Source organism: Cricetulus griseus, chromosome 10 (assembly GCF_003668045.3).
Source record: "Cricetulus griseus strain 17A/GY chromosome 10, alternate assembly CriGri-PICRH-1.0, whole genome shotgun sequence".
Lineage (NCBI taxonomy): Eukaryota > Metazoa > Chordata > Mammalia > Rodentia > Cricetidae > Cricetulus > Cricetulus griseus.
Genome location: NC_048603.1, coordinates 16598591 through 16615356, shown reverse-complemented (window position 1 = coordinate 16615356; position 16766 = coordinate 16598591). Strand labels below are relative to the sequence as shown.

Sequence of the window (16766 nt, the reverse complement as noted above, 5' to 3'; positions counted from 1 at the left end):
AGAATGGCACCATCTCCCCCACTGCCTCAGCATGAACTAGATTCTCTTCCAAACCCCAGAGTGGTACAGACGAGAAGGTCTGAGGTAGGAACTAGGAGAGGTCTGGCCGGGAGTCAGGGCAGGGCTTCTTCCAGCTGGGAGGTCTCACCAGCCAGGCTGGGGGCCAGCAGCTCAGCTCTCTTCAGGCCATGTCAGAGGCAAGAGCGTGAAGCCGGCCAGCCCTGTGCGTGGGCAGACAGGAATGCTGGGAAAGTTGTGGGGTCCAGGCCAGCAGCACTAGGGTGAGTGCCCCCTAGAAAGGCCGCCATCCCATCATCCTGAGGAGTGAACAGGAGCCGGAGGGAGAAGCCAGATAACAGAGAATAGATGAGCCAAGTACTTAGAAAACGATGAGGGAAGTAAAGAGAAAACCCACTTGTGCAGATACAGCAGGACAGGCAAGGCTGAGAAACAGCTGATGGCAAGGACAGAGACATGGGGACAAGCCCAGCAGCAGCCAGGCAGCCAGCAACCTTGTTAGTGACTCTTGAGGTGCCACAGCCCCAGCCACCTGGCCAAGAACTCTCATGCTGGAAGAAAAAAAAAGTCCAGTTCTTACACGCTTCCAAAAGATTAGTAAAATAATAAAAAAATGATCAGTTCTTTACCCTTTCAATTTTTTAATAATTTTTAAAAGATTTTATTTATTTATTATGTATGCAGTCTTTTGCCTGCATGCCAGCAGAGGGCACCAGATCTCATTACAGATGGCTGTGAGCCCCCATGTGGTTGTTGGGAATTGAACTCAGGACCTCTGGAAGACTATTCAGTGCTCTTAACCTCTGAGCCATCTCTCCAGCCCTCAATCCCTATTTTTAAAAGACTTATTTTGTAAAGTATTTGTTGGGGGGGACCACTCTATGCACATGTGAGCACAAGTACCCACAGAGTCCAATAGATGGTGGTGGGGTCCGTGGAACCAGAATTGTAGGGGTTTGTGAACCACTAGGTTTAGGTGCTGGGAACCAAACTTGGGTCCTCTGCAAGAACTATATGCAATCTTTTTTTAAAAAAATTAATTAATTAATTAATTTTGCACTGTTGTTTTGCCTGTGTAAAGGTGTCAGGTCCCCTGGAACTGTAGTTACAGTTACGAGCTGCTATGTGGGTGCTGGGAATTGAACCCATGTCCTCTGGAAGAGCAGTTGGTGCTTTTAACCACCGAGCCATCTCTCCAGCCCATGCTATATGCACTCTTAACTGCTGAGTCAGCTCTGTAAATAAAATATACTTAAAGTCAAAGCCAATTAGTAGCCCGTATGTGTGCTGTCTGTAGAAAGTACTCTAGTCAAGGTAACACACCAAGCATGACAAATATGTGATTGGGTCAAAATGTGCCATGTCCTGAGCAAGCAATGTAATTCCACAGAGATTAGTGGCATCCAAAAGTCACAGCAAAGTGTGGCAGTACACACCAGTAACCCCAGCCCTGGTGGGGACAGAGGCAGGGGCGTCACTGCAGGTTTAAGGCCAACCTGGTCTGTGTGGCAAATTTCAAGCCATCCAAGCTCTATAGGAAGACATGGTCTCTGGTGTCGAGCACCTTTAATCCCAGTACACGGGAGGCAGAGGCATGGGTATCTCTGAGTTCAAAACCAGCCAGCCTGGCTTATAAAAGAAGCTCCAGGACAGCCAGGGCCACACAGGGAAACCCTGTCTTGAAAAACACAAAAACAAAAAACAAACAATCACTTGCGGCTAAGATCAAGTATAAAGAACAAAACCAAAGAAGAACCTCCTTTTTAGAACAATTCTTTGTCAAATCAGCTGAACACATCCCAGCAGGGAGAAGCCCCATTTGCAAACACATTTGCTGGGATTTATTATTATTATTGATATATATATATATATATAAAATCAAATTTGTCACTGTGGGGCCGGAGAGGTTACTCAGCAATTAAGAGCATTGGCTGTTTTTCCAGAGGACACCCCTGTGATTCCCAGCTCCAGTTCGAAGGCAACCAACACCTTCTTCTAGACTCCAAGGGCACCAGGCTTGCGCGTGGTGCACAGACACGCATCCACACAGAATACCCACGAGGTATTACTCTAGTAGGAGTAGTAACAATAACATTTATTCATTCAGCCATATGTATTCAGTACCTGCTATATGCTAGATAGGCAGTTGTGCACAGGGCTTATATCTCAGTCCTTACAGGACTTAATTTGTGTTGGGGCACGGTAAGAGAAAAAGAAGAAAAAGAGCCCAGCTCTGGCTTTGTATAGTATTCTTAGCCATGTTCACTGATTATTTTCTTTTCAGATCTCTGGATACCGCCTACACTGTTCTTTTTTTCTGTATCATTTGCTATTTCCCATGGCAACTAGTTTTGTAATCATGAATAGATATATTTATTTTCATTACAAAAGTAAAGACACGTTTATTGTAGACAGCTCATTCTTACAGAAATGAAGTTACGTAAAATAAAATCATCTAGACTCCATTGGCCAGAGACAAGTATCATTAATCCCAGTTTGTTTCATTTCCTTCCAGACTTTAAATTTTAAAAATACTATTACATTTATTTGTTTCAAGATTTGTTTATTTGTAGCCAGGCATTGGTGGCACACACCTTTAATCCCAGCACTCGGGAGGCAGAGGCAGGTGGATCTCTGTGAGTTCGAAGCCAGCCTGGTCTCCAGAGCAAGTGCCAGGATAGGCTCCAAAGCTACACGGAGAAACCCTGAATCGAAAAACAAAAACAAAAAAAAATTGTTTATTTATTATGTATAAAGTGTTCAGTCTGCATGTATGCTGGCAGTTCAGAAGAGGGCACCAGATCTCACTATATATGGTTGTGAGCTACCCTGTGGTTGCTGGGAATTGAACTCAAGACCTCTGGAAGAGCAGTCAGTGCTCTTAACCTCTGAGCCATCTCTCCAGGCCATGTTTAGTTTTTTTTTTTTTTTTTTTTTTTTTTTTTTTTTTTTTTTTTTTTTTAAGTGTGTGTGTGTGTGTGTGTGTGCTTGTGTGCCATGGTGAATATGTGGAGATCTAGGACAACTTTAGGGTGTCACTTTTCTCCTTTTACTATGTGGGTTCCAAGGATTGAGCTTAGGCTATTAGGCATAGCAGCAAGCGTCTTTATTTGTCCAGCCATCTTAAATTTTTTTTAAATTGATGTGTGACTGCAGGCCTAAATATGCCTTGGCACATGTGTGGAGGTCAGGAGACAACTTTATTAAGTTTGTTCTCTCCTTCCACCTTTGCTAGGCGTCTATACCTGTGAAGAGACACCATGACCAAGGCAACTGTTATAAAATAAAGCATTTAATTGGGGGTTTGCTTACAGTTTCAGAGGATTAGTTCATTAGCATCATGGCAGGGAGCATAGTGGCTGCTAAAGGCACTGAGAGCTTTTACCTCATGATCCTCCTGCAGCAGACAGTGGGCCTGCTGTGGGCTTTTGAAACCTCAAAGCCCATGTCCCAGTGACACACCCCCTCCAACAAGGCCACACCTCCTCAACAAGGTTACCCCTCCTCCAACAAGGCCACACCTCCTTCAGGTGGTGGTGACACACGCCTTTAATCTCAGCAGGAAGATCTCTATGAGTTCGAGTCCAGCCTGGTCTACAAAGCGAGCTCCAGGACAGCCAGAGCTACACAGAGAAACCCTGTCTCGAAAAAACAAAAAACAATAACAAACAATAAAAGATCTTTGTGATGAGGACATGATCTCTAGACACGAGTGGCTTTTTGAAGAAAGCTCTGCTGGGCCTAGATCTCAAGGCATGTGTTTTATAGGCACGGGGGGAAATGGGAACCCAGAAGCCTTGTTTTCATGGCTCTAGCCATATCGACTTATTCATGATTCCCAGGACCTTGTTTTCCTTCCAGAGATAGACCACTGCGCCTCATCTAATCATGGATGTCAGCACGAGTGTGTTAATGCCCTGACGTCTGCTTTCTGCCGCTGCCTGAAAGGCTTCATGCTGAACCCAGACAGGAAAACCTGCCGACGTAAGTGGCCTCGGCCCACTCAGCCAATATAATGCTTTCCCTTCTTGGTGGACCTTTAACGCGCTGTGTTCGTCATGGGCATTTGTGTTTATTAACATTCTTCTGCTCTTATTTTCCTGTGGTCACTCGAACCTTTTGTGGGGTGTTTTCCTAAAGATTGAATAGACTGGTTCTGGTCATGTGATTTGTTTACCAACTCAGTCCCTTCTGACGCATCTCCTTGAAATGTGCACCCCTGTTCCCTGTCCCCATGAAGTATTTATGGAACCTTGAGGGGGAAAAAGGCTGGGCACAGAGATGGGACATTAGAGGAGCTGGTTTCTTCAAGCCTTACCAGATAGGACACTTGATGCTGCTAAGAGCGGGAGCATTAGAGTTCTGTTCTTCTTGATGGGAAGGAAGAAAGAGAGGAATGCCCTAGGCCATTGCAGCAGCACTCGGGGGAGCAGAGCGTCAGCAGGAGGGTGTGAGGACATTGTCACCTGAGGGTGAGGAAGTTGTCACCTGAGAGTGAGGAAGTTGTCACCTGAGGATGGGCATACGTCTGTCACCTGAAATACAGCGGGGTTAGCCAGCAACTAGAGCACCTACTCCAAAGCTGACCTCTAGGCCTGATCGCCAATATCTGCACACACAAACACACACACAGACATACATACATACATTCTTACATACTCACACAATACATATATACATACATACATTCTTGCATTCATACATACCTACACATACATACATACACACATATACATTCTTATATATATATATACATATTCACATATACACATACATACATACATATTCATACATACCTACACACATACATATATACACATATACATGTACATACATACATACATTCTTACATACATACACACACAGAGACATACAAACATACATACATATGTATATATACATATTCACACATACCTACACACACACACACACACACACACACACACACACACACACTGTAGATAGAATTTTCTGTCCCTCCTGGTCCCACAGCTATTCAGTCCCAAATAAACACACAGAAGCTTATATTAATTATAAACTGTTTGACCGATGGCTGAGGCTTCTTATTTGGCTAGCTCTCTCTTAATTATTAGCCCATGTCTGTTAATCTGTGTCCACGTGGCCTTGACTTATCGGTGATGCCCAGACCTCTTCCTCCCTCTGCAGCAACATGGTATCTCCTTGGCAACTCACTCCCTGCCTTCCTCTTTCCAGAATTCTCCTAGTAGCCCTGCCTATACTTCCTGCCTGACCACATCCAGCCTGTCCATTGGCGGAAACAGCTTGATCCATCAACCAAGAAGAGAAACATTTATTCACAGTATACAGAAGGACATCCCCCATCACATACCTACAAACACACACACACATACACACACACACATACACACACACACACATACATACATACAGAGAGACATACATCCATTCTTACATACTTACACACACACACACACATACAAACATACCTATACACAAGTACATTCATACACACACACACACACACACACACACACACACACACACACACACACACACACCCCACTGTTCCCTAAGGACAGAAGAGTGGAAGGGTTACCATTTGCTTGCCTTTGACATCACAGGATCCTCCACAGCTCAGAATGCTTGGCTCAAAGTGGGTTGGGTGCAGGCTTGTGGCCTGGATCCTGTGTGAATGAGCCAGCAGTGAAAGAGTTGCTCTGAGATACCTCACCCTGGAGAAATTACAATGTAACTGGATTTCCTTGATCTGTGCTGCTCCCTCCACACCCTGCTGGAGACACACTTGAAGGAAAGGAGGCTCTAATTCAGTCACTGCACACATCCCCAGGGCATGGGCAGTGGGATGGAGTGTCTTGGACAGAGGCTGAGAGAGCAGCTTTAGGACCCCAAATTGGCCCAAAGATGGGCTGTTTGGGAGGCTGTGGCTCCTGCCAGAGTCCCTCACACTCATCCGTGTGTATCCGATGGTGACAGCTCCATTTTCTCTGCAGCCAGGGGCCCTTTTTTTTAATCCAGAACTTTTCCTGAGAACCGATGTCCTCATCTCGAAATCTCTCTCCTCGTCATTACATTTTCCGTTGTCTTTGCTGTGAGCCGAGGCCAGGACCTCTGAGGTCAGCCTGTCGGAGCTGTCCTGGCTTAATGCTTGCACTCGGTCCTACTTTATGGCAGGCGTTTGGGAGTGGAAGGCAATGCTTTTGTTCCCTAGAGAATTACATGGCAGAGGGAAGCAGAGCAATTGGCTTTAAAAAAAAATCTGAGGTCTGTAATTAGGAATCTAAGATCTCTGGAGTGCTCTGGGTCTTACAGACACCGGGCCTTTTACATGTAACAGGAGGCTATTTTCAAATCTAATTAAAAACAATCTGTTTCAAAAGAATTCTGTGTCATCCAATTAAATTGGGAAAAGTAGTTCAGGGCAGCCTAGTACTGAAGGGAAGTCCTTGGCCAGGACTCCTTCCTCCTCCTGGACAGTGAGCGCCCTCATCGATTTTGGGCACTTATCATGAAGGTCAGGTGATGCAAAGCCTGGAACCTAGGCCGGTGCTGAGGCTGAGTGGATTGCAGATGTGACCCCGGGGGTGGACTCTAAGATTCGGGACTCTGGTAATCAGGCTGGGGCTCATCATAGCTGAAACAGCATCCTTAAAAGCCAGTGTGAACTTCTGTTACCATAGCTAAGCACTTAATAAGAGTTACATGCCTTAGGAGATCAAGGAAAATTATTGTTTATAAACACTGGTACACTTTGTCCTCCAGAGCTTTTGGTGAATGTTACTCAATTATCTTTTCAAAAATTAATAATTTTTCAACAAATCAGTGTGTCCTATGAGGCTGATGGATCAGGTATAGGAAATGGAAAATTATAACAGGCAGTATTCTGTTATCAGGAAAGACTTCAGTAAGAATTTATCTGTCTCCGGTCGTTGGTGGCTCATGCCTTTAATCCCGGCACTGTGGCTTTGGAGGCTGTCCTGGAACTCCCTCTTGTAGACCAGGCTGGTCTCCAACTCACAGAGATCCGACTGCCTCTGCCTCAACATTTTTAACCTTTCCAGTTTTTCTGGAATTTCTCCTCTCGGCCATTCATCTGGCATCATAACTTGATAGGCAGGGTTGCTCATCATTTTATTTTCAAACTGGACCTCCTCAGACTGAAATTCTCTCCAACTCTTTATGAATAGACATGCATAAAGGACATTTATTATCTCGCAGTTCTGATGTCTGACTTTGGCATGCCAGACCCTACCAGATGAAGTTACATCCGTGCCTGGCCCGTTCACACTGCTCCTCGCTTTGTGGTGTAACTGGCAGTGAAATGTATAGAAGGCATCAGTAATAACCTCGCTTCATTTCTTGGTACTCAGTTACATCTTTGGTGTCTAGTGCTCCCGATTCCTTTCTGTTGTTCTCCAAAGCACAAAATCCTGAAGGTGGGCCTCAGATTTGCATCTACAAGTCTAACTTAGGGTCTGGCCCTTGGCTGGTAAATGACTGAATGAGCGCTGACTCCTGGCTTGCCTCCGGCATGCAGCATCCACCAGCACTATCCATGGGGGCTGTGGGAACCCTGGAGTCCACCCTAATAGCCTCACAGAGTCTGAAGGAAGGTCTTCACTTTCTCCCCTCAGGGATCAACTACTGTGCCCTGAACAAACCCGGCTGTGAGCATGAGTGTGTCAACACTGAGGAGGGCCACTACTGCCGCTGCCGACAGGGCTACACTTTGGACCCCAATGGCAAGACCTGCAGCCGTGAGTGTGCCCCAGGAGTATGGGTGCTGAGGGGATGGGGTCCATGCTCATTTCTGTGGGCTCATTAGCAGCCATGCCCTTCTGTAGCTTCAGGGTGTCCTGCATTTTATAAGTCAACCCCCTTCAAAGGTTGTGATGTAATAATTAAGAGAATCCACACGGGGGCTGGAGAGATCGCTCAGTGATTAATCGCTCTGGCTGCTCTTACAGAAGACCCAGATTCCATTCCCAGCACCCACATGGTGGCTCACAACTGTTTGTAACTCCAGTTCCAGGGGGTCCAACACCCTCTTCTGACCTCTCCACGGGCACCAGGCATACATATAATACACACGCATACCCATAGGCAAAATTCTGATAAACATAAAATAAATAAAATTTAAAAAACATTTTTTTTAAAGAAGTTAGTGTGTGCTGAGTACAGTGGTGCACAGTTGACAATCTCAGAACCCAGGAGACTGGGGCGGAAGGATGGTGAGTTCAAGACCAGCACGGAGCCAGTCGGTGGTGATACACATCTCTAATCCCAGCACTCAGGAGGCTGAGGCCAGCATGGGCTCTTTGGCAAGACATAGCCTCAGAAACAAACAAACAAACAAACGAAAAAAATGGAAGAGAACAAGATTGAGAGGGGGTGGAAATAAATAAATAAATAAATAAATAAATAAATAAATAAATAAATATGTATGGGGTTGAGGGTGTAGCTCAGTCAGTAGAAAGCTAGCCTTGCACAAACAAAGCCATCAGTTAGACTCCCAGCACCACCTAAAACCAGGGGTGGAGGAGAGGAGAGAGAGAGGAGAGAGAGAATATATGTAGACTGCTGAGAACAAGGCTGCTGGCTGCTATTACTCTTTGCTATTAAAAGCATTTACGGGGCTGGAGAGATGGCTCAGAGGTTAAGAGCGCCGACTGCTCTTCCAGAGGTCCTGAGTTCAATTCCCAGCAACCACACGGTGGCTCACAACCATCCGTTATGAGATCTGGTGCCCTCTTCTGGTGTGCAGATATACATGGAAGCAGAATGCTGTATACATAATAAATAAATAAATAAATAAGATCTTTAAAAAAAAAAAGCATTTACTAAGTCAGATAGGCGGGAATTCAAATCTAAGCCCTGTTGCATTCTATATATGTGACCTCAGACAGGTTATTCTCCAAGCTCTGACTGCCTGTCTATTTTAAAAAGTGAGAATGTTAATAGCACTGATTCCCCAGGTGGTTATGGGGAATGGTTGAGGCCATGTCAGTCTCTTGGCCTAGTGCCTGGTTTGTGGTAAACATACAACTAAAGATAAAAGATAATAGTGTAGACAGCCTCCAAAGCCTCAGAAAAACTCTATCTTGAAAAAACAAACAAACAAACAAAAAGATAATAGTGTGTATTACCAAGCCTGTGAAAGTGATTACTGTCTGGTACCGGGTTGGGACAAGAGGCCAGAAGAGGTGGACCTTGGGAAACTTCGGGTTATCTAGGCTGATATGAGGGCAGAACTGGACAACATGGGACTTTTGTAAAGCCTTTACTTTGACTGGACAGTGGTGGCGCACGCCTTTAGAACCAGCACTCGGCAGGCAGAGGCAGGAGGATCTCTATGAGTTCAAGACCAGCCTGGTCTCAGAGCGAGTTCTAGGATAGGCTCCAAAGCCACGGAGAAACTCTGTCTCGAAAAACTTTTAAATAAAAGGAAAAAATAAAAGCCTTTATTTTCTTGTATCAGAACCACAACAATGCTTGGTGACATAAACACATGGAAACTTCCAGGTCTTGCCAACTGGATATGCCTACGACTTTTTTTTTTTTTTTTTTTTTTGAGGTGTAGTCTCCACAGGCCCAAGGCAGCAGGATGAGACTATGTGGGGGCTGTGATGGATCCTAAGGGCCCTGGCACACTAAGAGCTGGGGCTGGTGACATTGGCCTACACAGAAGGGTCCCTTTGTGTGGCCTTGCACCTAGTAAACTTCATCTGCTTCAGCTCTTCCAGGAGGGCAACTTTCTCGGCTTAAATGGGAGACACGGAGCCAGCCTGGGGGAACCTCATCCCCCTCCGTCTTCCGAGGAAACAAAATGCCTTGATTTGGCTTTCTAAGCATGATCTTGACTCTCCCAGCATGCCCTGGTGGCGTTTTTTCTGTCGGCTCAGGAGTTGCACCAGAATCTCTGATAATTTTTGTGCCCTCCAACTCGAAGTCAGCAGCCCACTCAGGCAGCGTCTTGGAAAGATTTCCAGTCCCACTGGCACTGGTGGGCTGTGGTTGTGGCCGCCATATGTAGGTTTTAACTAAGTCTCTATCGTTCTATTTACCAATAAGGATTCGGGAGTCAGATGTCGGGGTGAAAACCTGCTAGATCAAGGAAGCCAAGAGAAGCATGTGTCCACTTGTCCTAAACCAGAAAGACCTGGAATCTCTAAGTCCCTCCATACTCCTTTCTGTGCATCTGAATTCCTGGGTCCTCCATACTCTCTATGGCTAATTCTGGCCATCTGGTCACTGGCTCCGTCCTCCCCATCCAAAGTTAATTTTACTCACCCAGTCTCGGAGTTTCACGGTGAGATCAAATATCTCGAAACACCTTGGGGAGTCTAGAAGAGCTCAGACATGAGCCTGGAAGAGATGGGGGTCTTCCTCTGTAAGATTTGCCAACTTTGGGCTGGAAAGAGGGCTCACTGGCTGCTCTTCCAGAGGACCTAAGTTCAATTCCCAGCAACCACATGGTGGCTCACAACCATCGGTAATGAGATGTGATGCCCTCTTCTGTTGTGCAGATATGCATGGAAGCAGAATGTTGTATACATAATAAATAAATATAAATAAATAAAATCTTAAAAAGAGAGAGAGAGAGACAGGTAGATCTCTGTGAATTCGAGGCCAGCCTGATCTACCAGTCGAGTTCCAGGACAGGCTCCAAAACAATACAGAGAAACCCTATCTCAAAAAAACCAAAAAAAAAGAAAAAAAGGATTTGCCAACTTTTAGAAAGTTTAAACCAAGCTATTTCTGTCTAGAAGTCCCCAGGGAAAATCATGGGGCTCTTAGCCACAGGCACTATGACAGAAAGCACTTCTGAGGTGCTGGCTCTGGGTAGGCACAGTTGTGAGCACCTTCGACATCCTAGCACTCACGTGCCTCCCGAAAGTTCTGCCTGGTAAGTGGCAGAATCAGGATTCAAAGGCGGGCATGTGGCTCTGAGATGCTGCAACTGTTTTTGTAGGTGTGTCTGCCATCGTTCTAGAAGCTGCTGGTTTTCAGACAGGCAGGAGGGAAAAGGCTTACTTCAGACGGCCATCATGAAGCCTTCAGTGTCTATCCCAATCGATTGGGGGAGAGGGGGGCGCACTTTCTCCAGTCAGTAAATCTGGGAGGCAGCCCAGAGGGCACTCTGTGGGAGCTGTCCACCACAGCTGTGTGTTTCCTCCTGGCCTCCAGAGTTCCCTGCCCAAGGACCAGCTGTGTGGTGTTTGGACGCCAGAAGGGACCACACAGGAAGCCAGGATTTTTTGTTTTTTATTTTTTAGTGTTTTTTTTTTTCTGAATCTGGATGTCCTGATTAAGAGAATTAAAAAAAAAATCTCTTTTTTATTTTTCAAATAAAAGTAAATTACATAATAATTCTGAGCACTACTTAGCAATAATAAGAACCATTCATTAAGTGTGCCAGCCATTGTTTGGAGGGCTTTAGATCTATTTCCTCTAACTTTCACTACATTACCACCAGGTAGGGACCTCCAGGCATCTTGGGAGAAAAACCCAGTTGGTGAAGTGTTTGCTTTGCAAGCCCTGAGTCTGAGTTCTACATCCAGAACCCAGGTGGAACACCAGGCATGGCGGCATGCACTTGTAACCTCAGCACATGGCAGGAGGAAACAGAATGACACCTGTTAGCCTGCCAGCCCAGCTTAATCATCGCGCTCCAAGCCAGTAAGAGAGATACTGTCTGAAGGAGGTAGACTGTGTTTCCCAAGAATGACAAAGTTGTCCTCTGGCCCCCACAAACATGCTCACACACATGCATGTGTATCCCATGAACACATGGAAAGGTAGCATAAAAAAAGAAAAATAGAGCTGGGCGTTGGTGGCACATGCCTTTAATCCCAGCACTCGGGAGGCAGAGGCAGGCATATCTCTGTGCGTTCAAGACCAGCCTGGTCTACAGAGTGAGTTCCAGGACAGCCTCCAAAGCCACAGAGAAACCCTGTCTTGAAAACAACCAAAAGAAAGAAAGAAAAAGAAAAAAAGGGGACTGCCATCATCCCCAGGTCAGGAGTTGACAGCACAGAGAGGTCAAATCCCTCCAGCACCCACAGCAAGGATGTGGGAATCGCTGCTGTCCCAGTTTGCTTTCTGTTGCTCTGATAAACGCCGTGACCAAAAGCAACCTGGGGAGCAAAGGGTTATTTCAGCTTCCGCTGCCATGTCACAGTTTCTGACCTAGGGAAGTCAAGGTGGGAACTGAGGCAGAGACTACAGAGGAACGGTGTTTACTGCTTTACATCTAGGTTCATATTCTGCTTGCAATCTTATCCCGTTCGGGGAAGCCCACCTTCCCGGGATGAACACTATTCGGGCTTCGATCAGTCAGCATGCCACACACCCCCACGGGCCAATTTGATGGAGGCAATTCCTCACCTGAGGTCTCCTCTTCCCAGGTGACTCTAAGTTTTGTGTCAAGTCCGCTGAAGCTGGCTATGACAAGGAACAAGGCTGATTTCCCAGCAAGACGGGTAGCTTTTAGGCAGGGTGGAACCTTCCCTGTGGCTGCTGTTACTGCCAGAAGGCTTTGGTCAGCAGTCCGTGGGTCAGCCCCTTTATTGTTTCCCTGTGTTTGTGACCGATGCAGGCGTGGACCACTGTGCCCAGCAGGACCATGGCTGTGAGCAGCTGTGCCTGAACACGGAAGAATCCTTTGTCTGCCAGTGCTCGGAAGGGTTCCTCATCAACGATGACCTCAAGACCTGCTCTAGTGAGTCTCCCTTCCATCTCTCTACTGGGGAAGGGTTTGCAACAGGAGTGAAGTGTACAGAGATCAGCACATTCCCCTCGGCCCTCCAGAGAGACTGGGGATGTCTGCTGGGGACCAAGACTTTGAATGCCAATAGATGAGAACTGTTACTTAATTTCCACGGAAGCCCGGAGGCCTTGCCAACAGAGACCCCGGGAGGGATCTCACTTGGCTTTGGTTTTACAGGGGTGGATTACTGCTTGCTGACTGTGGATTGTGGATTGTGAAGGTTACTTAATTTCTATCACAGCCCAGAGGCCTTGCCTCCCCCTCCCCGGGGATCTCACTTGGCTTTGGTTTTACAGGAGTGGATTACTGCTTGCTGAGCGACCACGGTTGTGAATACTCCTGTGTCAACACAGATAGATCCTTTGCCTGTCAGTGTCCTGAGGGTCACGCGCTCCGAAGCGACGGGAAGACCTGTGCAAGTAAGTCTCGTCACATTTGAGACCCTGGGACAGACGGGACTCAGCACCGGCCCTTGTAGGTGCCAGTGTGCATCCCCGAGTGTCGTCTCTGGGCTTGACTGGGCTCCTGGTGATATGTGCGCCTGCATCTCAAAGCCCTGACTTCATTCCCGTGATCCTGGGAATGGCTTTGCTGTCTCCACACCCGGCCTCACCACCAGAATGATACAGGCCCTCATTCTTGGCATGCTGATATGGTTTGAGTTGTGGTCTGTCCCTACTGAAATTTATGTTCAAAATCGGTTGCCACTGTGAAACCTTTGAGACATGAGACTTTTCCAAGGCAATTTATGTTGGTGGGAAGGGTTAATGCCTTTCTTGGGGGAGTGGACTGTAGAGAATGGTTCTAGAGAATGAATTGTTGTAGAGTGGGACCTGTCCCTGTATCTCCACCTCTTTGGGCTTTCCCACCATAAGACGAAGCAGAATGAAGGCCTAACTTCTTAAGCCTCTATTCTTCCTGATCATTCTATGCATGTATTGCAACATGACAACAGAGTACAGACTAATATGAGCAGGTAGTAATGAATTAACCAGAACCTTGTAGAATAATAGACGGAGTTTATTTGGGGAAAGAACTCACACAGAAAACAAGTGACTGACTATCACAGTGTTCCTGCTCCAGGGATGCAGACACTGCCTCTCAGATGCTCTTTGTGACCCGAAGGGGCTTTCCACCCTTTAACAGGTCACATCAGCACCTGTAGCCATGCCCAAAAGGCATGGTCACCGCTACAGGTGAGAGGCGAATATTACAAATATACAAAGATACACTCTCAGCTCTACCCCCTAGCCAGTCACGCCTGTGACCAGCAATACAGAAACTTGCTGATTGTCCGCTGGTTGAGTGCCAGGCGCCGAGCACTGAGCTAAACACACACTGTCACACCCCAGGGACAGATGGGATAACTGCAGCTCAGACTCGGGAAAGAGTCCGAGGTGGCCCTCTACTGAGTAGGGCTCACTCTCTGTGAGTCTCCAGTTAGTTCTGAAAGGGAGATCCCTGAGCCTCTTTGTCGTCTCTGTCACCTCTCAGCACAAGGCCAGGCCAGCAGTGATATTGTCTAGACATATGTTTCCTTGTAGCTGGCCCCAGCTCCCCTCTCCACTGAAAAAAACAACAACCAAAAGATAAGATTCCAGGCCCCCTTGTCTCTCCCATTCAAGAAAGCCATTGTGCTTTCTCCCCTGCATTTCTAAGTGGACCAAGGTCAGGGACCAAGAACAGTTTGAGAAAAAGTGTCAAAATGGAAGCAAAGACCGTCCTTTGCTTTCCTTGGCTACTGTCTGTCTTTCTGGCTATAAGACCAAGTTCCTTGGCCACTGATACAACCGTAGGTACGCAGCACTAACGCATCCATCTTTTTTGTATCATCAGTTCTCACGGGCAGATGAGCTGCCCGAACAGCTGTGCAGTAATTAACTGGGCTTCTTGTGAGAAAATATTTTCCCAGTTTGGGATGGATTCTTGGATCTTGGCAAATAGGTTGTCTGTGTTGCAGCTTGCTTGTGGATCCCTGCCCAGCTGCTCGCAGAGCGCTGCTGCAGCCAACTCTAGTAGGCCTGGGCAGTGGGGGGGAGGGGGTGTGGAAAAGGGTGGGTAAGTTAAATACCATCTATAGTTGCCTGCCTGCCAAAGCCAGATGCGAGGGGATTATGGGTGTAATTCTCCCTCGTCTTGGATTACTCACAACGCCCCTTCTTTGTTCTCTTCACTCCGATAATCAAAAGCTGGGGGGGGGAGATAATTGCAGGACTCCTAAAATCTTCTCACGGAATCTGAAACGCTTACAGACCCTTCTCTCATTCTCCCTCCCCTCCCCTCATCAGAGTTTTGCCTTCGCCGCCTTTGAACATTGCCTGTTTTCTGATTTAAAGTGTCTTTGTAACAAAAGGCATGGCGTCGTCTATATATGAGTGAAAGTCCGGCAACCGCAGTGAACTTTATGTCTGGTTGGGTGGTTATGAGAACATGTGAGGTAATCAGATGGGTTAGCACTGAACTCGGGAACAATACAGGACAGACACATATTACCCGCCAGAGCCGTTCCCCAAATTGAAGACTTTCTGTCTGCTCTGAATTGATTCAGTCCAGCTGCTGCATCCTGTAATCATGACCTAGGTTTTCGCTGTGGTCACAGCTAATGGCAGTTGGGATGAGTGTTCCCCTGCCTTGTGCCAGATGACACACCGCCAAATAACATGACTGTACCTTTCTAGTAAAGGCTGGTGACAGGGGCCGGGGGTTGGGGGGGGTAGGGAGGTAAGCTGGGGTCTGCCAGACCTTGATCAAAAGATGAGGGCTTCCTTGGCCTTTATTTAGAGCCTCAACAACAGGTGATCAGATCCCTTCACTCATCCTCCAGGTTGTCTCAAGTGTAGAGAGCCAAAGTCCAAGTTCCCAAGCCCCTGGAACCAAGTAGATACTGGAGTAAAGCCCACCCTTTCCTCTGGGTCCTCTGTCCCAGCTGTTTAGGTGCTGGAGTGAAGCCTATCCGCTCTCTCTCCTCCTCTCACCCTGTTTTAGCTGTGTAGATTGGGGGGGGGGATGTTTCTCTTCCAGCTACAGCTTTGTGTTCTGTTTCTCTCACTAGAAGTTCCCTTTAAATGCGGCTTGTGCAAGACCGACACAGTGCCAGACAAGACTCCCACTATGCGTGGAGTGCACAGTCCACTGCCTGCAAGTCCTTGGGAGTCAGAGGTCACAGGCCAGGTCTGACCTGGAGTCAGAATTCCCAGGGCCCAGCCTGGCAAAGTAAAATGAATAGGTTAGTGAGTGAACAGAGACCAGCTATCCTGTGGCTCTGTGACCCCCTAGTGCAGGCTCCACCCCAAGCTCAGACCCCTTTAATGGCTCCCTACAACCTCCCAGAAAAAAAAAAAATTTCCAATGACAATCCTTGATTTGGCAGTGTGGGAGAGCCTTTCCTGGGTCTCCCTCATGGCATCCTGGTAGTCTCCTGAACAAACACTATTCTGAAGATGGAGGTTTCTGTCCCGCCAGGTCCTGTCACTCTTCAGCCCCAAATAAGCACACAGAGACATATTAATTAATAAAACTGTTGGCTAATGACTAGGGCTTCTTGTTGGCTATCTCTGTCTTAATTATTAACCCATAACTACTAATCTGTGTATTTCTACATGGCCTTGTCTTACCAGAGAACGCCTGGCACTTCCTATCCTCCTGGTCGTTCTCTACATGGCATCTCCTCCAGGCCTCTCTCTCCTCTCTTCCAGCATTCTCCTTGTCTCCTAGCCCTGCCTGTCTTCCTGCCTCTACTGGCCAGTGTTTTACTCATCAACCAATAAGAGAAACATATACAGAAGAGCATACCCATCTCTAGTCTCTCTCCATTGAAGACAGCCCCCCTTTCCCCACCCTCCCCAACCCCGCATACAGAAACCCAGCCTATCGCCAGAGTCAGCCCCACGGAAACTTCCTCCTCCATAACCACTGGGTGCCAAGCTCCTCCACCCACCCCCTGGACACCTGTGCACAGGTTCGAGAAGGAACACGGTAG

The 16766-nt window shown here is 47.1% G+C and overlaps 1 protein-coding gene across 3 annotated transcripts in view; it reads left to right on the top strand.

Moving 5' to 3' along the window:
* The window catches only part of Matn2 (matrilin 2), a 111465-nt gene that overhangs the window by 77487 nt on the left and 17212 nt on the right, over positions 1-16766 (top strand). For 2 of the 3 annotated variants that reach the window (XM_035449638.1, XM_035449637.1), the window contains exons 6-9: positions 3880-4002; positions 7653-7775; positions 12617-12739; positions 13084-13206. In XM_035449638.1, coding sequence (XP_035305529.1) covers positions 3880-4002; positions 7653-7775; positions 12617-12739; positions 13084-13206 — 492 coding nt within the window. The remainder of the gene's footprint in view (positions 1-3879; positions 4003-7652; positions 7776-12616; positions 12740-13083; positions 13207-16766) is intronic. The other variant, XM_035449639.1, reaches the window with a different exon arrangement.